General features: G+C 39.3%; 1 protein-coding gene across 2 annotated transcripts in view; it reads right to left on the reverse strand.

Annotated features, from left to right (window-relative positions):
* Positions 1 to 14,705, reverse strand: part of DOCK11 (dedicator of cytokinesis 11) — a 199,089-nt gene that overhangs the window by 93,635 nt on the left and 90,749 nt on the right. For both annotated transcript variants that reach the window (XM_084870353.1, XM_084870352.1), the window contains exons 17-23: positions 12,761 to 12,945; positions 12,604 to 12,669; positions 10,601 to 10,693; positions 7,987 to 8,110; positions 4,018 to 4,139; positions 3,436 to 3,522; positions 2,262 to 2,351 (exon numbers count right to left, since the gene is read on the reverse strand). In XM_084870353.1, coding sequence (XP_084726479.1) covers positions 2,262 to 2,351; positions 3,436 to 3,522; positions 4,018 to 4,139; positions 7,987 to 8,110; positions 10,601 to 10,693; positions 12,604 to 12,669; positions 12,761 to 12,945 — 767 coding nt within the window. The remainder of the gene's footprint in view (positions 1 to 2,261; positions 2,352 to 3,435; positions 3,523 to 4,017; positions 4,140 to 7,986; positions 8,111 to 10,600; positions 10,694 to 12,603; positions 12,670 to 12,760; positions 12,946 to 14,705) is intronic.

Consider the following 14,705-nt stretch of genomic DNA (forward strand, 5'->3'; position numbering starts at 1 on the left):
TGCAGATGTTCTTTTGTTTGACATTGTCCCAAAGTTCCCTTAGGCTCTCCTGTTTTTTAAGTTTTTTTGCTATATGCTGCTCTACTTGGGTATTTTTTTTCTACCTTGTATTCTAGTTCATTGATGTGGTCCTCTGCTTCTTCTAGTCTACTTTTGATGTTTTCTATTAAGTTCTTTACAGCAGCGATGTCATTTTTCATTTCTTCTTGGTTCTTCTTCATTTCCTATTGGTTCTTACACATAATGCCAAATTTGTCTTCCTTTCTTTTCATCCACCTTATGACCATTTCTCTGAATTTTTTTCTCTGACAGGTTGCTTGCCTTCATTTTGTTTACTTCCTTTTCTTGTGATGCCTGCTTTTCTTTCATATGTGGGCTGTTTCTTTGTCTCCCCATGATCTCTCTTCTCTAGGTGTCTGGTTATGCAGTTCTCTCTCTCCTTATCCCAGGGGAAATTTCACTTTACCATGAGGGAGTGGGGAGTTCCTCTGAATTTGTGTGTTTTCCCCACTTGGGGACTAGTGTGGTGTTCTCGGGTTTGCAGCTGTTCAGTGGGTGCCATAGTTGTAGATTCTCTGGGCTTTTCAGGCGTCTGATAACATCCATTTTCTCCTTCAAGATCTACTTTTTTTTTTACTACTATACTTCTTAATGATAATTAAGAGATCAACCAAAGATATTGTATGCATATATGCATAATCCATGGACACAGACTATAGGGTGGTGAAGGCCTGAGGCAGGGGTGGGTATAGGCTAGAAGGCATCAATGGGGAGAAAAGGGGACATATGTAATACTTTCAACAATAAAGATTTTTTAAGGTATAATGACTGTTATTTGTTGACTATCTCCCTGCTTCTACCTTTCCAATTGTATATTTATATATGACAGGCAGAATGATACTTTAAAAACCAAAGTCACAGGATGCCACTCCTCTATTCAAAGCCCTGTAAGGCTTCCCATCTCATTCGGGGTACAATTCAAGCTCCTCATCATGGCTTATGAGGCCTTAATCTAACCAGCTCCCCAGCTACCTTTCTAGGGTGGTCTCCTCTCACTCTGTGGGCAGCCACAGTGGCTTTCTTGCTGTCTCTTGACTACACCAAGCAAGCTCCTCAGGGCCTTTGTATGTGCTGTTCCCAGCACTTCCCCAGAAATCTACTTACTGGTACCCACATTTCCTTTACGTCTCTGTCAAATGTCACTTTACCAAACAGATCTTCTCTGACACTTAGTCTTCAAGAGGGACTTATCACCTTTTATTCCCCTCATTATGCTTTAGTTTTCTTTACAGCACTTATTACTACCAGACATGGCACCATATATGTATTTAACCTTTTTTTTTTTTATTGGCCATCTGCTTCCACAAGAAAGCAAGCTCTTTGACAATAGGGACAATGCTTTCTTCACTTACATTCTCCATGCTTAGAACATACCTGGCCCATAGGAAGTACTTAAGAAATAAGTATGGAATAAATGATTACTATATAGCAGATACCCTATCTTGCTTCAACCTCACAAGCACCTTACAAGCTGGTGTTATTGTTATCCCTGTGACAGAGGAAGAAACAAAGGCATGGGGAAGTGAAGTAAGTTGGTCAGGTTCAATCACTAAGATAGTAAGTCACAGGCCTGGGAGACAAAGTCTGTGATTCCAGAACCCATCCAGGTCATCTCATGTCATACTACCTCTCTAAAAGAAAGGAACATTTTTGTTTCCTGAGACTATCTCTAAGCAACAACATAGGTCCAAGGGGGAATCCTATGGAGGCTTCATTTAAAAATCAAAATTCCTCAGACTAGCCATGGCTGACCAAGTAAAGGAACAAGTAGAGAAAGAGTTGCTGTCAGCTAGGTCTTATGACATGAATTTCAGTCCTAGCATGTGAAACGACGTCTTGAGTTCTCAATACATTTGATAATTAGATATTCTGGCCCTTTTCCACATAGCATGCTCCACCTTTTCAGGGAAGTCAGCAGGAAAAGACCTGAAAAATCAATTTCTGGAACTGATATAAACATTGTCATGAGATTTTCCAAAAGATGTCATCAGATTCTGGCTATAACAGTTTCTTCCTGATGTAGCAACCCTGCTTCTAAATAGTCACTTGGTGGAAAAATACATAACAGAAAGTGTTCTCTTGAGGATACACCACCAAAAGTATCTTAAAGTGCTAGTTTGACCTCCCTCCCCATCAAAATGTGGCAAGAGAAAGACATCAATCAAAAACAATCCTTTCACAGAAAGCTGCTGTTCATTTACCTTTAAATATTTAATGAGCTCCCCTGGAACTTCTTTCGAGCCTGACTGAATCAGCTGGCAATGATGGAAGAATTTGTGCACATGTAGATCCTGGAAAACAGATGGACACAGCCTTATGAAATTTGATTCATTACCCTCAAATGCAAGCTCTGCTCTCTCCCTCTTCCTGCATCTTGCAAACCTATTTATCCGGGTATTCTAATGCCCAGACTTGGCAGCTGCAGCCACCAACATGTGCGTCCATGTCTCATAGGCTTCTTTACCATCCATCCCACAAAGCAGCAAGACAGGTCAATTCAGCATGTACCCGAGCACATCATGTAGGCCACAGTTTATACCCAACTAGCCAACATTTATTTAATGCCTTTTTTGACTGGTGTAGTCTCTGAAGTTGGGCTGCTTTTACATTTTAAAGAAATAAGCAGGAACTGAGGCCTGAACTGACAGGTGATGCAAAGATAGCAGCAGGGGTTCCCAGAAGAATAGTCCCAGGCATTCAGTGCCCAAGTTACCATGGCACTTCAACGGCCAATGAGTCCAGCTGTCCTCTATGGAATTTACATATACTGATTCTGTGGACAGCACAGAGTACATCAGGAATTGGCATAATGAAATTTAGATTTTGATCTGCTTCCTCTAATTATTACTTGTGTAATGTTGGGTAAATCACCTAACCTGACTGAGCCTGTTTCTTCACGTATAAATGGTGGAGTGGGGGGTGGGAAGTGAGAAGGACCTTGGAGGCCACATCAAAGAATATGGACATGTTCTCCAGCCATGATTTTTTAAACTGTGCCTGGGGCTTCCCATAGACATTTGACTGTAATTTCATGGGTGCTGAGGCAAGGAGTCAACTACACTATCCTCACAAATTTTCTGTAAATCTAAAACTGTTAAAAAATAAATTTTTAAATGGTGGTAATAGCCTCCATATTCCTTTCAGAGTTTTTATGAGGCTTAAATTTATTAATGAGAATAAAAGAATTTTATAATTTGAGAGGAATTACACAATTTGAGCTATTAGTAATATTATTATTAAGAATGATGTTATTACTAATGAAAGAGTCTTTCAGGTCACAACTTCTCTAAGAATGCAGGAATCAAATGTAGTCTATTTTAATTATGAAATATACTCAAGTATTAAAATGGACAAAATTCAGATAATGTCACTTACTTGACTGTAAATGGTAGACTCTAAGTGGCTTTTAATCTTCAACAAAGGCTTTGCACCATCTACCCACTTAATGTCCACATTAGATTGCTGGGAACAGAAAATACACACATGAGTTTCTGTACATAGCAATGGCTAAATGAGCAACATATCACACCTTTATTCATTTCAACTTTTATATTTTCAGAAACAAATGTGTTAGTGTCACACAAAGGAAATTATTAGAGAAAATAACCTGCCTTTAGAATAAATGTATCCTAGATTATTTCAAATTTCCAATTTCCAATCCTTTGCAAAATACTTTTATAAAGTACAATAAAAGTGAATTACAAAATAAATGAATTTTTTTAAATGATGCACAAAACCTGAAACCATTTTTAAGATTGTTATTAAAACAAACAGACATGAGGTTACTTTTTTGGACTATTCTAAAAGTTTCTAATATTAATTTTCCATACATATCTTTATTGCAAACCAGCAGCAGTCCTAAAACTACACCAGACCAAACTATTAACTAGGCCAACAGAACTCTGCTTTTTCAGCATTTCATCGTGATTACTTCAACAAATGCAGATGTTTTCCTACCCTTCTCGATTCTGCATCGTTCAGGTTCAAATAGCCTGGGGGAAGATTGGCGGAAACTGGCAGCTGCTGCTCAAATGTGATGATTCTACCATCCTTCAGCAAAGGTACCCAGGCAAAGCCAACTGCCAAGACAATGATCAACCATGAGAAATGAAAACAAAAATGCAATTAGCTACACAAATGTCTGGCTGCTGGGAAGCAGGACAGGGTGGTGATATTTCTGGGGGTCTGCATGGTGGGCATTTGGGTACTGGGGAAGGAACAATGAGTTTGAGTGGCTTCCTAACCCCAGCGTGACTATTAACAAGTTATTTACTTTATTCCCTTGACTATAAAAATAGGAACAACAACATGCAAACTTTCCATCTAACAGAGTTATAGAGAGATCAGAGTGAGATAAAATACTTGAAAGTATGAAAATACTTTAAAACATAAAAAGTACATCAATATCATTATTTACACATGGGAATCATTTTGGGCACACTTACTTTCTAAAGATCCAGATATCTCTCATCTATTCTTACTAGGAGTGCAGTCCCCTATCTGAGTCTATCTCAGACAGCCATCACCAGGGTCCAACATTTCTTCTAGCAACCCTTGGGTAAGGGACTATGAAAGATTAAGGTTGCAAGTCCAGGTTGCATTCCATATTTACAGAAGGCAATATTTGATTGGGCAGCTTTCCTGATTACAGAAGAGGTGTAGTAGGAAAATATAACCAGGGCATAGTGTTTACAACTTAAATCCACAGAGAGATTTCACCCAGTCTCTAGATTTCTTAACAGTTCTATCCAGAAGCGTCTCTTGGCTTTGTATTAGAAAACTCATCATGTTCTAGCTAAAAAAGCCAGAACCATCTGTGTCAGTATTTCCATTATAGAGATTACTCTGGGCTTCAAGTGTTTATAACTCAGCCATAAAAAGCTTGCTCTGGACAGAGTTTTGGCATTTGAAAGGTGGTGTTAGCTGGAGAGCACTTTTTAAAGCCGTTGCTTTCTGATTCTTTACAATTCTTTGCGCGAGTGTGTGTTTGTGTGTATTTATGTGTGTTTTTATACTGTGAACACATAAGTCAACACAAATATGGTTAGAATATTTTCATTCACGTATTTAGTTTGGCAAATGCTTTAATTCTTAAAAGACAAATATGTTGTTTTCCCTAAGTAGACTAAAGAGTTTTCTCAGACTCTGAAACACATCTGAAGAGCATCTTTACTAGTATAATTTCAGAAATGGTTTACCCAGAGCTTTTCTTTTATAGCAGGCACAGGAAAGTAACATGAACAGAAAAACCATTTATAAGGACTCTGTCAAAGTAATTAAACTGAAATTAGACAAATGACAAAAGGTTTCCAGCTCAGAAAATAGGAAAATATATTTCTTGTTCTTAGGCGATATTTCTTCCTCACAGAAATGTTTATTGAGATATAACTCAGATACCACACAATTCATCTATTCAAAATACAACTCCATGGTTTTTATATTCACAAAGTTGTGCATCCATTGTCACTATCTAATTCCAGAATTTATTCATCACCCCAAAAGAGAATCCCTATCCCTTAAAAGTCACTCCTCATTTCCCCTTCCCCCAGCCCCTGACAACCACTAATTTACTTTCTGTCTCTATGGAATTGCTTAGGCAACATTTTCCCACTGTGATTTCTTCACAGCACAGCCAGGTGTGTCTCTCAGTTAAGCTTCATACAGAGCACCTGGAAGCTGTAAAGGTGCAATGTTAAGCACACTCCATCTGCCTCTAAGGTGTGAAGCCACTTAAAGGATGGACAGTTAAAAGCATTGAGTGGCACATAAAATAACCGTCTCATGTTCCACTGAGCATCTGGCCCACTCGCTTCTGTCTAGGATTTGGATAGGAAAATAATTATTTGTCTTGCAGGAGGTACACCATCATGGATGGGTTTGCATTGTTCTGCCAGATTTCTTCTTAAAACCTCAAGGTTCCTACCCTGAACAAATTGCAATTTCCACGGGGATACAGAACAGGACCACACTATCCACAAAGAAAACTTCCTAATATTCAGTCCTGCCACCTGCCAGACATCACTCAGATGTCAAACTCAACAATGGTCCAAACCGTCATTCCCATCTACAATTCTGTTACTTGGCGATTCAATTGGCACCAAGCCCCACACAGTCAAAAATCTGCATATAACTTAAGTCAGTCTTCCACACACGTAATTCCCAATTGCCTTCCTTTGAACAATGCAGTTTTGAGTTGTGTGGGTCATTTGAAATAAAAAATCCAGTACATATAAGTGGACCCGTGTAATACAAACCTATGTTGTCCAAGGGATAACTGTATCTTCTTTCCAGAAACTGCAGAGCTAATTCTGAGTCATCTCTCCAGTAGCCACTCATTTGCTAGGTCCAATATATTCTTATTTTGCACTTCTCATTTTCTCCATCCCTCTGCTACTGCCAAAGTATGCCCTCTTTCTTTCCTGGGCTCTTGAAATACCCCCTAACTAGTGTTCCTTCCTTCTTCCTGCTCCAACTCACCTCGCCCATTATATTGCTACCTGACTGGATTTCTTGCAAAGCAGCCCTCACTGATATTTATAATGTTTTAATATTTTCATATTGGTGACGGAATAAAATCAAATCCACAGCCTGGCATTCAGGGACTTCCACAATCTGATGCCCCCTTTTCAACTGACATCCAATGATTCCTCTCACAGCACTCTGTGCTTTGGTTGTATTGAACTCCTTGTGGTTCTCTGTCCATTTCCCTCAATATTCTGCCTCTGTATAAACTGCTGCTTTATTCTGGAATCCTCCGCCTTCATGTCATCACTACATTATCAAAGTTTACCGTGTCCCTAAGGTTTCACCCAAACACCATCACCTCCTGGAAGCCTTCCCTAACTCCCAGCCATGGTCCCTCCACTAGCTAAAGTAAAAACTCGCTTTTCTTTGAGATCACACAGCACCACCTTACTGGTAAGTGCCACTTTCTATCTTGTATCACAGTTGTCTACATAGGTCTAATGTCCCCTACAATATCATATGCTTGCCCAGCTGGCATGGTTCAATTGTTGAGTGTCGACCTATGAACCAGGAGGTCAGGGTTCGATTCCTGGTCAGGGCACATGCCCAGGTTGTGGGCTAGATCCCCAGTGTGGGACTTGCAGGAGGCAGCCAATCAGTGATTCTCTCTCATCATTGATGTTTCTATCTCTCCCTCTCCCTTCTTCTCTGAAATCAATAAAAATACATTTTAAAAAAATCATATGCTTTAGGTGAGATCTACCTTTGACTCTTCACTGTATTCCCTATAGTACTTATTACAACATCTTGCACATAAAAAATACGCAGACATATTTGCTGAATGAATGACTAAATGAATGAATTTAAGATTAATCCAGGCTAGTTTGGACCCGAATCATGAGGCATGCTGACATTTATATAGTGGGTGTGACATAGGCCATGTGCATAGAGACTTCTATGTTCTCCCACGGATGCTTCCCATTGGTTGATCTAAAGCCTTGCTGAATGGGACCAGGACTGGAGCTTTACTACTCAAACTTACTCAAATTCACCAAATCTGTTCTATCAATTAGACCCCAATCTCTCCCAGGCCCCAAAATGCCCCGAGCTTAGATTTACTTCCCTTTTCCTCAGTGAGCAGAACTGAAAAATTTTGGTTACTTGGCCATTCTACTTAAAAAAGATACTACAAATACTGCATAGCAATGTCTTTCTCTCTGAGAAAGGCAATATTACTTACATTGCTTATGGTAGTCCAAACACACTGGCAAGCATTTGGACATTTGTAGAAATGATCATAAAGTGAACATATAATTCATCTTCTACCAATTAAAATTTTAACTCAGAAATGGGACTTTTGGGTGAGGAAAAGAAGTGGTCTGTAGCTTTATGAAAGGAGGTTGTAATCTGGACAATTTCATCTCAAACAGCCTAAGAGACACATTGAAAGCACACACGTACCTGGAGTTTCAACTGTGTCCTGCTTTTTGGTTGTTCCCTTTGTATTAATTTCACAACTTACATGATAAAAAGTGAAAAGCAAATGATGTTTTTGATGCAGGTGAATAGGAAGCTCAATTTTAATCTGAAATGACAAAATTACATGTAGAATTTTGTTTTAATTGTTAAGCTGGACTTTCAGTTCTTTAGTTGTTTCATCATATTTTTACAATGTCAAACTTTTCTAAATGACAGGCCAAGTGGTCAAATAGATATCATTTAAGTGTATTCCAAATGATTTTCTGGTCAGTTTCAGTTTGAAGACAATATTCTCCTGGGTTGTGAGGGCTGACATTGTGAGGGAAAGTCCAGTAGATTCTCCTGGATTCCACTTTGCAGCAGGATTTTCTAAAACAATGAATCAAAACCACATCTTCACAACCCAGGGATGCTATGTCACTCAACCTGAGTCAGCAAATACAATCCAACTAAAATAGGCACTAATTTTGATGCCCTGGTCCATGTTCCTCAGTGGTTGGAGCATCAGCTGCTCACCAAAGGGTCACAGGTTTGATTCCCTGTCAAGTGCACATACATGCAGGTTCTGTCCACCACCCCAGCCAAAGCATGTGCAGGAGGCAACCAATAGATGTATTTCTTCTCACATCGATGTCTCTCTCTCCCTCTGCCAACTCGCTCCAGCCTCCTTTCCATTCTCTCTGAAAATCAATGGGGAAAATATCCTCGGATGAGGACTTAAAAATAAATAAATAAATAAATAAATAAATAGCTCTAAATTTGAATGGCACTAAGTTGTTGCATGAAAAAAAATAAGCTTTGCTATTAAGCATATAAAATATCACTATGGTATTATGTATATACAAATTATAGTTCATATCAATTTCTATAGTAGAAAAATACAACTTGACCCATGAATAAAGAAATAAAATTTGTCATGGCTGACATGAATTTAATCCTGTTTTGGTAACGCTCTTGAAAGTATGTGAGACAAACTACAAATTTCATTGACTTAACACACATGTGTGTACCTATACAGAAACACATACAAACACTCTTCCTCTTGCTCTCTCTCCCTCTTCCTACTTCTCTCTTCCTCCTCCCCCATCTCTCTCTCTCTCTCTTTCTCTTGGTAAATCTATAGTAAATAATTATAAAGCCTGTTTAGTTCTGGCTAAAGATAATATGGATTACTTTCTACATTATCAAGTTTTCTGTAGTGACTGGCGTTGACTATAGAGGGGGGCATGTTTAACAGCTCGGTGACAGACATCTGGCCTAATTATAATTCACACAAGGCACGGTTCCGGTGTTATAACTAAGTTCTGTTGTAGGTATATTTCTCCACAGAATGTGCCTATTGGCATCATCCTTACCATCTGGCTACCTCACGCTCTGCTGTACATAAATATGGCCATATTCCTTCCTGGTTGAAGAACGAAAGGGCGCTATCTTTCTCCCCATCCCCCATGAGACTAGGGGCACTGGATTGAAAATGGGATGAGTGAGGTCTAAGGCTGGGGTACAAGGCCTCCATGTAACAAGCAGACCTGGGGACATTGTGATGGGGGGTGTGTGGTTTCATATGAAGCCAGAAATGGAGATATGAGGCCTGAGAAGCAGAAACAACAGAACTTTTGGCCTGGGATTTACAGCCAGGGGTCATGGAGACAGACATGTAGGAAGGCAGGGGAGGGTGGGTGGGTCAGAAGATATCAATCAATGAACTTGTATGCATATATGAATAACCGATGGCACAGACAATGAGGTGGTGAGGGCTGGGGGTGGGGTGGGGGGTGTTAAGGGCCAGGGGTGGGGCATGGACACAGACAGTAGGGGCGGGGGGGGGGAGACAGGAGTGGGCTGAAGAGGTTAATGGGGGGAAAAGAAGGACCTATGTAATGCTTTCAACAATACAGATTTTTAAAGAAGAAAAAAAAAGCAGCTGTAGATTTGGATAAGCCAGATACATACGGACTAGAAGAGGGTGTGACAGAAACAATAAGAGAGCCAGTGGAGAATACATAAAGTCATAGAGACAGAGACATGGGAAGAAAGAGAGGCAGAGGCAGCGTCTGCGGAAGGGAGGGCAGTGACAGGGAGACCATGCCACTCAACACTACAGAGGCATTTGGCACAGCCAGTGGGATTCTGGTGGCCCAGCCTTACTGCTGTCTCAAAGCACTTCACTTACAGAGAAACTGCACCCTCCTATGCAAAACAGGAAGAAAAAGCTAGACGGGCCTCAAAAGAACCTCTTCTGAATTTCTTATTTTAAAGCTAAGGGGAAATGGAGACACAGAAAGGGGAAGTGATTTGCTCAAAGTCACAGAGCCAGTTGATGTCAAAGCTAGGGCTAGAAACCTAGTCCCTATCTGGTGTTTGTTTTCTAGGTTGTTACGTCACGCCAGAGCCCTTCAATTTGTGGGCAAATCTTCCGCTATTATCAAAGGGCACCAAGCTGGCAGTGGTCCTTTGTTTTAATGTAACATTTTTCATTTTCAAGGGATGAAACATTGAAGGGATTAAAAGCGCAGATAAAATGATGAAAACAACTGAAAGAGAAAAAGAAGAGTAACCACTGTATTTTATAAACATCAAAATAATGAAATTTTACCTCATCATAGAACTCTGGATTTTGGTTGTGATGTGAAACAACAGCATAAGCATTTGTGGTAAAAACAGACCCTGCAGGTTTTCCATAAATACACTGCAAAAGAAGAAACAGAGTCACCACTCTCAATGCAGGTCTCCAAACGTGATGCTATAGAACCACATACAGCTAGAAGCATCTGTGAGCATAAGGCCACGGCCAAGGCCACTGGGCTCTCACCATGGGCATATAAATTCCAAGTCATTTACAGTCACACTCCAGGCTTCACCCAACTTGGCTGCATAAATGCTTCTGAATCTCTGACCATTAAAGAAATGCAATTTCAAACTTGTTACCAGTAAGAAGTCTAACACAGCTACTCATTTGTGAGGAAAACACTCTCAAACCTAGCCTGGAAAACTTCTCTCATGCTCTTTGCATTTCTTAACATGAAAAGTTCCCACTCAGCCAGTCACTAACATTTGTTGAATGCTTGTTGTGCAGTGGGCAAGGTGAAGAGTTAAAAACAAACAGCCCGACCAGTGTGACTCAGTGGTTGAGCATTGGGCCGTGAAACAGAAGGTCATGATTCAATTCCTGGTCAGGGCACATGCTCAGGTTGTAGGCTCGATCCCCAATGGGGATCAATGATTCTCTCTCACTGATGTTTCTACCTCTCTATTTTTCTCCTTTCCTCTCTCTAAAATCATCAAAAATATATTTCAAAACAAACAAAGAACAACAACAACAACAACAACAAAAACAACATTCAGCAGACACGTTCCTAACCTAAAGGAATTAAAAATTAAGCTACAGACAACTTACTGTTCTATAACTTTACAAGCCACATTTTAAAAGTCACTGGCTTTCTGTTATACCAGTAAAATACATGCAAGGCTTTCTATGGTTCCATGGAAAGATCCGATTTCATTTCTAGTGTGAGTTTTTCACTTCCATAGGCCTAATAAGCTCAAGGATGAATATGGAGTCAGCATGCCAAGGTATTAATTGCCTCTGTTACTTCAGAGCCAGCCTCTAGGCCGGCTAAGAAATGAAATTGAGACTCCATGTGAGTGTAAAGCCAGCTCTCCTTAAATATGGTTATGAAGACAATTTGCAGGAACTGCTAAGAGGTAACCTAAGAATCTTCAAGTACACAAAAAGAGATTGCGTGGGGGGAAAGAAACAGTTATTCTCATCTCCACTGAAGGGAGAACCAGAATAAATAGGCTTAATTTGAGCCAGCCTTAATTTAACTTAGGCTTCTCTATGAAAAATCAATCTCTTTTCAAAGGTGGGGGCTATAAAACACTCAACAATTTAGTTAAGGGGAATTCCAGCCTCTTTCCCTAGGTGGTTTGGGTGGAAGACTAGTCATCCATCAGTCTGATTTAGGCTCAAGCGAGAGATATGGAGAGCTAGATAAACACTTCTCTTTCAGACCTCTGATTAATGGGCTAAAGAGCAAAAATTGAAAACCAGCTATAAAGAGTGAAAATGTAACAGCACTGTGAAGTCACAGGTACTTAAGGATTGCTGTATAAGATAATACTGAGATGCTGCTTTTCATAGATCACTAATCCAAGTTTGGAGGCACCATTTGGCCAGTCACAGAGTGGATGTCTATCTCAGATCAAAGCAGTCATGCTGTGCTTCTGTCAGCTCAAAGCCTGGTCAGATTTCAAAACCAAAGGAGTTTATACTCCCCTGATAGTACCATTAGAACTGTCTGGTCAAAGGAGAAAATGACCTTGTTCTTGGGCATCAGAGAATGTGAAAATCAAAGGGGAGCAAAAGCAAAAATCTGGTATATGAAGCTTACCCATTTTTAAAGCTCCTACCTCATTTTGTTATTTCTTAATATGTAACTTATGGCTCATATGTAAGAGTAGAAAAGACAGTATTATACGTATCACTTTAGTACATTTTCTTTTTGACATTGAAACAAATTAAACTTAGCATATGGAACTACCAAGCATCAAAATCTCTACCTCCACTAAAAGTGCTTATCAGTATCATAAACAAACCTTTAGAGCTCTGGCATCACTTTCATCTGAATCCCGGAATTCCACACAGACCGCAATGTTCCTTGCCTATAACGATTAATCATTCCAAGTGAGTCACAGAATGAGAAGATTATAAATAACATTTTATATCCCAAAATGTACAGTTTGCACTGTTTACCTTGGCAAATGTTTTCTGGCCATCATACTTTAATTGCAAGGGATATACATACAGATGGTTTTTGTAAATGGTAAATGGATAACAATATTTTGTCACTTCTGGAACAAATTCTTCAACCTCCACAGTAATATTTTGACAATTTTTTTCAAAAGGCTTCAGGGGCACATATGAAGAAGTAATACAATCTACAGCCAAAAAGAAAAAACAGGTAAAGACAATCCAATTTAAAAATCATTAACACATTCCTCCATTTATAAAAATATACATTGTGTTCACTACGTGATTTTTAAAAATGTTTTTATTTTAGAGAGAGAAGGGAGGGGGGGAAGAAAGAAACATGGATGTGAGAAAGAAACATCAGTTGGTTGCCTCCTCTATGCACCTCAGGAATCAAACCCAAAACCTGGGTATGTGCCCTGACTGGGAATCAAGTCAGCGACCTTTCAGTACATGGGATAATGCTCAGCCGGCTGAGCCACAATGGCCAGGGCTCACAGAGTGATTTCAAAAACAGAATTCTCAGTGATTGACAAAAAGTCATACAACCACTTTAAGAATCCCCAAATAAAAGCTTGAGTAGCCTGATGATGGTTTCATTGGAACCCTTCAAACTAGACATGGATTGCTATTTCATTCTCAATGTACAGTAGACTACTTTGCCAAATATAACACATCATAATTTTGACAAATTTAAACTCTGCAAAGAAATCCATTTCACTTTTGGTCCTGGAGCTGCAATTTTGCTTTCACTGCAAAATTTTATTGTTATCAGGAAAATAACAGTAAATTTATGCCTCCAATTAGCTCATGGCCAGGCACTTTTAAAAAGTTAACTTGGTGCAGGTGCAAATTTTCACCTAAGATATAATGGAAGCCTTTTGAAACTACAGATCTTATGATGTGTTACCAAAAATAAATTCAATACTCCTGAGCATAAAAAGTGTAGCAGCATAGTTTATTGAAGTAGCCACTGTACTAAAGGTTATTGATATATTTAAGGGCTCTATGACTGCTTGTCCTTGCTGCAAACTCATATTGATGGAGAAGGAAGATCCAGCGAGAGTAGGTCCTGGGGACACAGTATTTTTTTTTTGGGGGGGGGGGGAGTTCTCTGATTATCATAGCAATACTTATAATAAAATATCTGGAGTAAAGGTACACAGACACATGTGATCATTCCACTACCCAGAGATAACTATTGTTAATATTTTGGCATAATTTCTTCTAGTCTTTCTATGCATGTTTTAAATAATAATAATAATAGTAATAATTAATAATTAAAAAACTACTATATATGAAGAACTTGATCCTCTTTTGGGAGTATTTTAGCTATGTCTTATTTCATAAACTCTTTTTTTTTTCATGGTTGCATAAAGTTTCATGACATTGTAGTACCAATAATTGCCTTACCCTATCTGACAGTGTTGTACTCTGGTTGTTTCCAATTTTCTCCCAATATAAACAATGCTGCAAAGAAAATCTTTATGCATAAACTGTCTAAATTTTATACTATTTCTATAGGAAAAATAAACCACTGTACTCTTAGATGTTTTAACATGTAAATTGCTACTCCCCTACTTACAATCTTTTCCTGACTTTTCACTGCACTTGGAATAAAATCCAATCTTTTTTTGTGTGATTGTTAATCCTTACTCGAGGACACTTTTCCATTGATTTTTACAGAGAGTGGAAGGGATGGGGAGAGACAAGGAGAGAGAAACATTGATGTGAAAGAGACACATCAATTGGTTGCTTCCCACATGTGGCCCTGGTCGGGGCACCTGGATCAGCCTGCAACAGAGGTACATGCCCTTGACCGGAATCCAACCTGGGACCATCTAGTTCAGGGGTCCTCAAACTTTTTAAAGTGGGGGCCAGATCACGGTCCCTCAGAGAGCTGGAGGGCCGGACTATATGAACTACTAATCCCTACTGTAACACCTTG

Source organism: Pipistrellus hanaki (assembly GCF_964339955.1).
Source record: "Pipistrellus hanaki genome assembly, chromosome: X".
Lineage (NCBI taxonomy): Eukaryota > Metazoa > Chordata > Mammalia > Chiroptera > Vespertilionidae > Pipistrellus > Pipistrellus hanaki.